This window comes from Danio rerio, chromosome 7 (genome assembly GCF_049306965.1).
Source record: "Danio rerio strain Tuebingen ecotype United States chromosome 7, GRCz12tu, whole genome shotgun sequence".
Taxonomy (NCBI): domain Eukaryota; kingdom Metazoa; phylum Chordata; class Actinopteri; order Cypriniformes; family Danionidae; genus Danio; species Danio rerio.
In genome coordinates this window covers 19,863,170-19,874,545 of record NC_133182.1, presented here as the reverse complement: position 1 = coordinate 19,874,545, position 11,376 = coordinate 19,863,170, and the positions used below count along the sequence as shown (strand labels likewise).

The 11,376-nt window shown below is 34.4% G+C and overlaps 1 protein-coding gene across 2 annotated transcripts in view; it reads right to left on the bottom strand.

Moving 5' to 3' along the window:
• Positions 1-1,528: 1,528 nt before the first annotated feature.
• mus81 (MUS81 structure-specific endonuclease subunit) overlaps positions 1,529-11,376 on the bottom strand; it is a 29,352-nt gene continuing 19,504 nt past the window's right edge. For both annotated transcript variants that reach the window (XM_005172211.5, NM_213518.1), the window contains 4 exon segments: positions 7,529-7,660; positions 5,067-5,170; positions 4,731-4,814; positions 1,529-1,721 (listed from right to left, as the gene is read on the bottom strand). In XM_005172211.5, the coding sequence (XP_005172268.1) occupies positions 1,655-1,721; positions 4,731-4,814; positions 5,067-5,170; positions 7,529-7,660 (387 nt within the window). In that variant the 3' untranslated portion in view covers positions 1,529-1,654.

Here is an 11,376-nt window from a genome sequence, read left to right as displayed (position 1 = left end):
GTAAATATGCATATTTGGCTTTTTATCACAAGCTTCCGTGTTTAGACCAGAGATGCCCAAAATTGGGCTATTGTAACCTTTGATTTGGCACACCATGTCATCTTTGCGGTTGGATGGTGTTTTATTGCTGAGCTTCCAAAAAAATGAAGAGTTTCAATTAAGTGTTGTAAATGTATGGCATTTGATGTGCTAGCAGAAAAATCCAAAAGCAAGATTGTTTTTTCGCAACCTACACAGCAAACATTTACTCAGTTTAGTATTTGGTCCATCTCTACATTAAGTTACTCAAGTTAATGAGGCAAATGATTAAGGTGACGGTTGAGGACTGATGATGAACACCTGCTGTTATTCAACAAACACAAAAGAGAAACACAAAACTATAACTGACTTAAGTCATAGCCTTAGATGGAATCAGTTAAAATAATACATTGAATCTTTCAAAATCTCAGCGGAAGATCATTAAGCAACTGCACAAACAACAGCTATACTTTTTACCAACCTGTTTGCCTTTATTTAAAAAGGAACCAAATGCTCTCTGAACTGAGTAAATTCTACTCGGAGGATTTTTGCTGTGTGCAATTAAGAGAGCTTGTAAAGAGACACTACTTTGTTTATGAATCGGGAGACATCAGCTGTGGAGAGACAACCTTTTCTATATCGAAACAAAGCTATAAGCTCTTTTTATGGAACTCTTAAGGAATGTGGTACTTCGGACACAAAACATCAGAACGAGAAATGTGTAAGATCTCTTACCATACAAATCACAGATGATGAATGGGAGGATGCTTGGATGAATGCTTGAAGTGACATTTAAAGGATTAACTAGGTTAATTAGGTTAACTAGGCAGGTTAGGGTAATTAGGCAAGTTATTGTATATCGATGGTTTGTTCTGTAGACTATTGAAAAAATATATAGCTTAAAGGAGTTAATAATTTTGACCTTATAATGGTTTAAAAAAAATTAAAACTGCTTTTGTTCTAGCCGAAATAAAACAAATAAGACTTTCTCTAAAAGAAAAATATTATCAGACATACTGTAAAAATTTCCTTGCTCTGTTAAACTTTATTTGGGATCTATATATATATATATATATATATATATATATATATATATATATATATATATATATATATATAATTATTATTATTATTTTTTTTCATATTCACTGCTTGAATTTGTCACAAGACTCTCTGCCCAATCAATGTCCCTGGACCTACCCTTGTTTCTATACATGGGTTGTGTCTCAGGATTTGGTGGGTTCTTGGTATTGTGTTGGATAAGACTATATACATATAGTTGATCTTTGTAAATGTCGAAAATCAATAAACGTATACAAAAAAAAAAATTTATGAATCAGATTTTTTAAAAATGTAAACACAGACTCGATGGACAGAGTACTACGCAGATAAAGGCAAAAACTAGTGTAACCGTTTTCAGGTTATCTTTAAATTAAATTAAATAAATTAGAAAAGGCAAAGGGAAAACATAAAATGCTCATTACCCCAATATGCTGAGAGAAACTGACAGTTTTTGTAATTCATACCTTTATTATTTTACACAATATATGAGTCAATGAATTTACAGGGGGGAAAGGTCTATACAATTATTAAACTGAAACGCAACCCACATTTGTGTTTTTAGCAATGTAAAATCCTATGACAAAGGTCCACGAGTACAGTAAAGCTGATATATCGTGCGGCTTAATGCTGGTCCAAGATTCCTACAAACAAATAAATAAAAATCAAACAAATAATAAGAGTAAATAAACATGATAAAACGCATAAATAATATATAGGCAAGTAATATTCGTATTACAATAAACAATGCTTGTCAAGACTATATTTGTTTACTGTATCAGAAAAAATGTTATATAATAACATATATAATATATATAATAAATTGTGAATATAACTACTAAAAACTACTTATGCTTCCTTCCAAATATTGAAAAGCATTTAAAAAATAAATGTATGATAGTTTCTTTATTTTAATGCATGTACCGTTTCACGATTCAATACAATTCACAGTACTAATCTCACGATTCACGATTTATTAAAATGATTTGAAACAAATTTAAGGTGAAGAGCTCATTCATTTTTTTCTTAAATGCAGCACATTCTTTAGCAAAATAATATATTTTCTGCCATAACCAAATTGCTATTTTAAAAACAAATTCCAAAGAAATAATAATAATACAAACTAAAGAGGACTCATTACTATAAACAAACTAAAACTGTGACCGTGCTGGGATTTCACTTTTTTTAAAGAAATATCAGCATATCTATATTTTTGACACAAGCTGAGGTCTTTGCACATTTACAATAACCATTGCTGAGGAAAAAACTCTTTCAAAGGAGACTGAGATGGCTGGTGTGGAGAGGTAAGCCTTTCCTAAACCAGAGTGCAGTGTGTATACAGAGGTGGTCAATAAGCCCTCTGCTTCAGGGGACTGACCACTGGCATAAAAAAAAAAAAAGATTATAAATTGACTAATATAGTAGGATAAAGACAGGAGTTGAACATAATTATTAAGGTGAATAATTAATATTGCTCGCTAAATTAATTAGAAAAAGTATCAGTGTGATACAGTTAAGAGATCATCTTGAAAATTTATAAATATTTAAAAATAATAAGCAAATTATTAAAGATGCATAAACTAAATTAAAAATGGGAGGGTAAAAATAATCAAATACCTGCTTCTGTAACAGAACAGCTTTCTCTTTCAGTCTGAAAAACATCGTCACACTTTCGCTATGAAAACACTGCTGCACTGTGTGATCTCCGTAACACTCGTCGGAGCATGTGGAGCTGCAGCTCATCCAGTCTGCCTGGTCTGTCTTAATAATATTGTTTTGCTTATAGACCTCTGTGACAGTAGTTTTTAACTGTGTTGACAGTTTATGTGCATCATATTCGTTGTTCTGTTAGTGTAAGTAAACGTCTTTTCGCAGTATTTGCACACAGTAAGTTTTATCTGCCGCACTTCATCGCTGTCATTTTACTCTGCTGCCCCACCTCTTGCTCGCCACTGATGTGCAAGTAAAGCGAGTTTGCGACCGTAAACACAGCGCCCTCTTCTGTTTAAAAACATGTATCGTGATTCTTTTAACATTTGTACCAATTCAAATAGTCACATTATTGAATCGATTTTCAACCGGCTCACGGTGAATTGTTACATCCCTATATCAGACTTTTTTGAAAATTAAAACTAAGTTATTTTCACATTCAGAAAAAAGGTACAAAGGCTGTCACTCATTGGGGTTACATTTTCAAAAGATTTCCTTTCAAAGAACCAATAAGCTCCCTTAAAATGGCCCGTTTCCACAGAGTGGTATGGTTCGGTATGCTTTTATGGCCGTTTCCACTGTCAAATGATACCTAAAAGCGAACCATACCGTATCACTTTTTGAGTACTATTTGCAAAGGGTACCTAGCACAACAAAAGGGTAGCAAAAGGCAGAGCAAGACGCGCAACTGAACACTACTGGTTTACAGAGATGCATCACTCGCTCGTGCAACAAGCCCGGAGAATGAAAACAAAGGAACTACAATTTTTAAAACCCAGCCGAGACATTACACTGTAAAAATATATAAATATAATAACGAGCCATGATCGACCCAAGCTCAAAAAACCTTGTCATGGTCTTGATGAACAGCCACAAAGCCAAGAAGAAGAGCAGTATCTACCCTGTGCCCCATAGTTTTTTTACAACGCCATCTAAAGCGTGAGCGGTTTCGCTCTCTCATGTACGTTTGACATTTTGAACATTAATACAGAAGTTTTTATGTATATAAAGCATCTGTTTTGTGAAAAGTGCTTCTCATATGATTTGTAAACAACCCGTACAGCTTTACTTTGACATTTCCTCAAGCGAGAATGACGTCCACTGAACCTTTCTGTCAAACACCACGCCCACCAAAGTACAATACGCTTATTTCACGCGGTGCCATTTTAAAACACGAAAGCGAGGCTGCGGTGGGGAGAAACCCAGAAGTATAGGATCAGCACTGTAAACATAAACCCCCAGCTGATCGCTCATCTGTGTTTGCACTCAGTAAACATCGGTGAAGTGCAGTGAACTGATGACCTTCACAGCCAATCACAATCATTTCTGTTGAGCACCAGTGAACACAATGGCAAATCAGCAGTGTTCTGTTAAACAGTCCTTAAACGTTAGTATGAAATTGACGCTTTTTATAAATTTCAGTAACGAAATTCAGTTTCATGAAAAGTTCAATATAGTGAAAGAATCAGTTCATTAACTTGAGTTTGATAAATGGCATCTAAAACCTGTGCTTGGGAAAGAAAATGTTAGCTAACTAATGCCATTACCCTTAGCTGAAAATGATGGGTTCTGATATCCCATTTTATTTTCACTATTCATTCAAAACCGACCTTCAGGTCACTTGTAAGATGGTGAAATGGTAAATTTTGTGTCGCTTTCTCTTTGCTGATAAGATATACAGCCAGATAAATAACATTCCTGTGTGACTCCAGGAGATACTTCCAGTGGAAACGGAAGCCTGATACAGGTGACCCGTACCACTCAGTGGAAATGGGCCAAAATGTGTCCCTTTTGAAGAGATACCATCCTAGGGACAGCTTCTGTACCTTTATTTCTAAGAGTGTAACCTTACAAATACAGTACGATATACAATTATCAAGTGGAGAGAAAGAAATAAAACAAAGCATTGAATAACTTTATAATCGGTAGAAACAAAACCAAACCTTTTGAGTTTTCCATATTTGACAGATGACAAAAGCTTCTCCTTTTCTGTTTCGCTGGAACACTTGTCGTATGCTTGTAATAAACTAGAGTTAAAAAACAATAAAGCAAAGTACCAGTGAGTAAATTAACATCTTTGCCATCCATATGTGTTACAGATCAACTGTTATGCAATAAATGTTTGGGAGAGTGGAATGTAAATGAGTGCTTTAAACAGTGTGTGTGTCTGTGAGAGTGAACCGGCATGCAGTAATTGAATGAGTAAGTGTGTGTGATAGTGGCATGTAAATGAGTTTTAATGAGCGAGTGTTTCTGCACTAATAGAGAGTGAATCACACCTGCTGACGGTGCTGTAGTGCTCAAGAACAGCGGCTGCTTTATCACCAGACACTCCACTGATCTGCATAAGCTGTCGCGCAAATACTTCACGCACTGTCTGGCACTGTGTTGAATGAGAAAGAGGGAGACTGAATAGAAATGCTTTAATTCACATAGAGGCACAATTAGAACAATAAAGATCATTACATAATTTGATCAGTATTGGTTGACACTGGAAATGTATTGGACACTCACTTCCACCCATGACTTTAATTTTGTAATCTGCTTAATTTTCTCTGTTCAGTTTGTTGAGCATAGGCATCAGTAGGCCCACGTTAAATCTTTATTTTAAAGTTTTCGTACCACTAAAAGTTTTTTTATAGATATTAACAATATGTTAGTAAACGATATCTATAAGCTAGTGAGACCCAAAACAGTGACAAAATTCACATTTTTAGGATATAGACATCCAAGACTTGCAGTTTGTCACTTTCACTTAAATGGATCCTCCACCTTGCAATTCAGTTTCTCATCAAATCTTCTGACCAATCAAATGCTCTTTACTATATTACATGTCCCGCCCCTTTCAAGACACTTCTAATTTGATGTTCTTGATCTCAACCACTCACTGACAGGTATTGGCTGCTTTTTATAAAAGGGGAGGAGCTACTAAATATCCCACCCTTCTTTTATGTTTCAGTTTAGTATACAGTTGAAGTCAGAATTGTTCGCCCCTGTTTATTTCTGTTTAACGGAGAGCAGACTTTTTCAACATTTCTAAACATGATAGTTTTAATAACTCATTTCTAATAACTAATTTATTTTATCTCTGCAATGACGGCAATAAATCATTTTTACTGGATATTTTTCAAGACACTTCTACACAGCTTAAAGTGACATTTAAAGGCTTAACTATGTTAATTAGGTTAACTAGGTGGGTTGGGGTAATTAGGCAAGTTATTGTATAATGATGGTTTTTGCTGTAGACTATCGAAAAAAATATAGCTTAAAGAGGCTAATAATTTTGACCTTAAAATGTTTTTTTTTAATTAAAAACTGCTTTTATTCTAGCCGAAATAAAACAATTAAGACTTTATTTAGAATAAAAAATATTATCAGACATACTGTGAAAAATTCCTTGCTCTGTTAAACATCATTTGGGAAATATAAAAAAAAATGGGGGCTAAAAAATCTGACTTTAAATGTATGTCAAATTTCAAATAGCACAAAGCACTTCATTGGACCTTTAATGTGTGTAACTATATATTCATTCAATTGTTATATTAAGTTCAGTAATTTTATTACCCAATATGCAGATGTTTCTATGATTTATCTACAATACAGTTTGCAAATAATATTTTCTGTCATTTCATAGATACACTATATAAGTAAACCTTAAATAAAAGTAAAAAAATATATATATTTATCTTTCATGATATGAGTTTTTAGTTGTAACTATATTCATTGAGTTATTTCACATAAATCCTTATTTGTATTATTATTATTATTATTTTTTTTTTTACAAAATTCTGCTCAATAATAGCAGAAAAATTTCAGCGAGTTAAATGAAAAAGCACTAAAGAGCTGCTTTATTTCTAATGAACACTTTGACAGGCATCATAACTGCTGGTTAACCTTTTGTGCACAGGTTACCATGAAAAAAATTATCTAAATTAGCTTAGAGTGATGTCAGGAAGACAGTACCAGCTAAAGGGTTGAAAGCAAGACTAATTCTGTTTTTCAAATACACAAAAGCTACTTGTTTTAAACCAGTAATGACCTGTTTTGAGCAGAAATGCAGAACTTACAACGTACAACCCTCACAAATCTCTCTTTTAAATTCATATTTGTAATAGGAAGCTATACAATATTCTATTTGAACATTAGATTAGTCAGTACTGAAGCCAAATCTGGAGCTTATCTAACAAAATAACTTAAGATAACGGTCCAAAAACTAGAACAACCAAATTTATGTTATAGAAAAATATTAAATACAAATAACAAAAAAAAAAAGAAAAATCAAGTAAAAAATAAAAAGTGAAAAATTTGCTTAAATTTAATTGTATAATCTTTTAGTTTCTAAATATGTTTGGTGAATAAAATATTAATTTAATAAATATATATGCTTAATAAATCTGTTTTATTTAAATGCACCAAAATACATTGCCTATATTCACTCAGAAATGGATAAAAACATTAATTTTCAAAATGGGGAGTACTCAATTGTGCTGAGCACTGTATATTCATCTAAATGTCGCTCTTTTTAGCAGAGTAAATATCTCTGGAATCTTAGCTAACAATAAACTACTATTCTGCTAAATCTTCTATTTTGAATATAGTCGCTCCTATATTCAAAGTCATTGTCGATATTGTCATATGTCATATTAGTAATAATATCAGCAAATATTACAAGACATAGGCTATTATTTATATTAATGCAACCACACTTTCTCAACATGTCCATTGATCTGTTTTAGATTACCTTGTTCTTAATAGCCCCGTAGTTAAATTCAGTGAAGGCCATGAGAGAACAGGAGAGATTCGCCACCATCTTCTCGCTCTCAGCTTCCCCATCACCCTCCAGCTCTCGGGAGCGGCAGAATAATGTGCAGTTCTGAAGATAAAAAAGCAAACTTCATAATAAATATAACAAAAAAAACAATAACACATGCTGCTCTGATGTAGGCCTGTCACGATAAAAATCAAAACCACAAGTGGCCATACGGGACAGCACAATAATGATAGTAATTCAAAAACATATGCTCTGAGGGGGCCAATCTCGTTATATTTTGACAGCAGTTGCGGGCCGGAGGGAGGTGGAGGGCGGGTAATAAATGGCCTGCGGGACGGGAGTTTGAGACCCCTGTATTAGGTAAATGTCCAATTATAAACTTTGACAGCGGTGAGGAAGAATGTAAATGTCATCATAAAATGGCTTCAACATTATTTACGAGTTTGAAAATATATATTGTTATTATTGTTTCATGTGTGGCTTTGCTGCACTTATCCAATAAGTGTCCATAAGTCTGAAATATTCTGAAGCAGCAATATTGTTTTGTACTGTCGTTAGTAAACAAAAATTCCTGTTTAAGAAACATATAACAATAATGCCCGTCAGTAACTCGCCAGTAACTTTTTTTTTTAAAAACATTGTAAATAATTGGAAATCTGGCGACTGCAATACTAAAATCCTTGGGAACAACTGTGGTTGAAACCAAAGTTTACAGGACTGTGTTATCTGGACTTCTCTCAAGCGGTGGACTTCTGCATTCCGACTGATTGCCGCTGAACCATGTCATAGCTCATTACCATGTAGTTGACTTGATTTCAACTGTCCTAGATGCCCACACTGGCGAACATGTGCCGAGATCCTCTTCGCGGCTGGCTGCCATTAAAAATGAATGACTTCTAGCTACTTTGACGCTCTCGCCGCCTTCGGTATGAACGCACGGTTAGAAGACGAAAGATTGGTGTATTTTCAAACTACAGCTGATCAATTCATTATAAAATTGGTGAGTGACATTCTAAGTCGATCTCCTTCTTTTGTACTGTAAGAATTGAAATATTGCAAATATTCTGATATCTTTGACAATTCAAAACATGAGCTGAAAACAGAGACTGGTGACTTCACAACCCACCAGGGAGGAATGCGGGAAAAACCAGTTCCTGCTGCATTTGCATCTGACTATGCTGAGACTCAGCTTCATCCCCCCAATTTACGCATATGGTCATTTCAATGTTTGAATGTTTTAGATTAACCAAACTGACTTTAACTATCATGTTTGATATCATTTGAAATGTCTCAGTGCGATTGGTACAATGGTCTCATTCTCTCAGAAATAGACATAATCAGAACAATAAATATATAACTTCAGGCATCTTTTGAACCACTGTGAGAGGTGTAACACTAAGTGTGAATGCCTTCTTTGTTATTCACACCCCCTTCCTTGAGGGAATTCTTGGATTATTTAAGGTAAGGCCTAAGAAGGACTCAGGGCGATTCTGCCTAACCAGATCAGCCCATAACATGGGGTCTGCCCATGTTATGTAAATTTCAAAGTCAGGAATGCATCTTTTTCATCTTGGATTTATCTTTGATAATTTGATGTTTTGTATTGATCATTTATGAATTGACTGATTGAATTGGCATAATACATTTACCTGACTAATAAATTGTAATGTTTGACCATATTTTGCTCACTCTGTAATTATTAATTCAAGTAGATTACGCTGTATCCTTGTTTCCGCACGTCTTGCGTCAGGTCAGTAGACGGACTAAAATCCAATTGAGATGGAGCATTGGCACACTAATTGTGTTTTAGGGATCCGGCTGACTCTTGGTATTGATTCATGTGTACTTAGGTGGAAAGGGCGATAACTTCCGTCTAGGTCAACAAGGTGTTGCACGACTAACCTAGATTGGGTACCCGACCTTTGTTTGAAGGTAATATTATTCTAAATTAAGTTCATATGGGAAACCATGGGCTTGGTGAAAACCAAAGTTACTATAGAGTCCAGTAGTCGGGTACATTTATATTAATGCCCTAACCTCTAATTAGAAATGATGATTGTCTTAACTCAAAGGTGTACATCTAAGCGGGACTAACTAAAGTATTTTAGAACGAGCGCGCTGGTAGCGGCCATCTAAAGTATTAGTCAATTTACCTCTGTTTAATATTCAAGACTGACTGGAGTGTGACCGTGAGGGACGCCTTCGGCCGAGGCGATTTCTCTGAGCGACATGAGCACCCGAATGAACGGATGTAATAGTTACTAGTGAAGACAAAAGGTTCAAACATTTATCTAAATTACATATTGATATAATCTTCTTAATGTTTTATAATTGGAGTCAGATAAAACGAGGATAAATATATTAATATTCTAAACCACCTCATACTAAAATTGGAGTCAGATATGAGTTAAGTTTAATATAAATCAACATTGTGCACTGGAAAGACCGAACATGCAGTGAACCTTCATCCACCAGTGGACACCGGCATTGGGCCAACTGGGTGGACCCTACAAAATGGTGACCCATCTCCGTGATCTCCCAACTCAGGCGAGTTACGTCTTTCCAGCACAAAATGGATTTATTTCAAGCAAGAGGTTTGGATCTTCTATTCTATCTTCAGCTGCTGTGGTAAGTCAATTCTTCTTTGCCTATTAGAAATGTTGAGGGAAAGCTGGACGCACCCTTTATAAACACATTGATAGAATGAGTCGGAAATGCTCAAAAATGTTAGACCGGAATGCGTTATCCGGTGGGGTTGAGAATTAGACAAAACCACTTTGATTATCAGGGACATGATAGCAGCAGTATAGATAAATGCCATCCCTTGCTCTGAAATCTCTTTGTCTGCTAGGCAGCAAGAGTTGAAGCTTAAAATTGGAATAACATCATCCAAATTATATTCTGGGACTCAGTGGAGAGTCATAAATTAGATCCTAAAAGTTTAAATCAAAAACTATCCATTGTTTTAAATCTACTGTTTTATAAAAAAGAGAAAAATGGAAAAAAGGAAAACAGGAAAAAAATGGTTTAAGATTTAAAAACAATTGTAAACTTTTAAATTGGATTAATAACAACAGTCTGTTTAAAGGCATTTGCATGTGAAAAATAAAGGTGAGCAGAACAGAATGATTTGATTGCAAAAAAGACAAATAAGCTCTAATGAAAACTCTGCTTTTACAAATCAGAAATTTGCCATTTAAATTTAATGGGGATAAATTCAAATATGATGCTGATCAATTAAAATATCCACTATACTTTAATCTCGAAACAGACTAAATATAAAAGATTTTAGCTTTAAATAAGCCCTTATACCTCCTGATTGCTCAAACCTTTTCATATTCAAATGGCCTGACAGAGAGCAAAGAAGTCTCACCTCAGTGATAATAAGATGCTCAGAATGTGTTTGCTGTAATTGCATAAAACAATGCACTGTGTTCTAAAACACTCTCCAGAGACCAGATGTAATTATATTTAATACATACTATTTTAATATAATATAATTACATTAGGAATAAACAATAATGTACATTATATTATAATCGCCAATCATGGCACTAAAGACTAAAGATGAAACATCCATCTTGAGGAGGTTTGCTTTCTTTATGCTTAATGAAAACACTGACAGAACTACTATAGCATAACTGATTGTAAACCAATTTAATCCTCGCTGAAAAAACACCACCTACAATTAAAATTTGATCAGAGAGTTAAACTCACCAGAAAAATAATGAAAGGGGGATGGATATGATAACATTCAGAGTTACCAAAGTTTTTATGGGTCAAAAGATCTAAGAATCTGTGAGTCACACCATAAAATG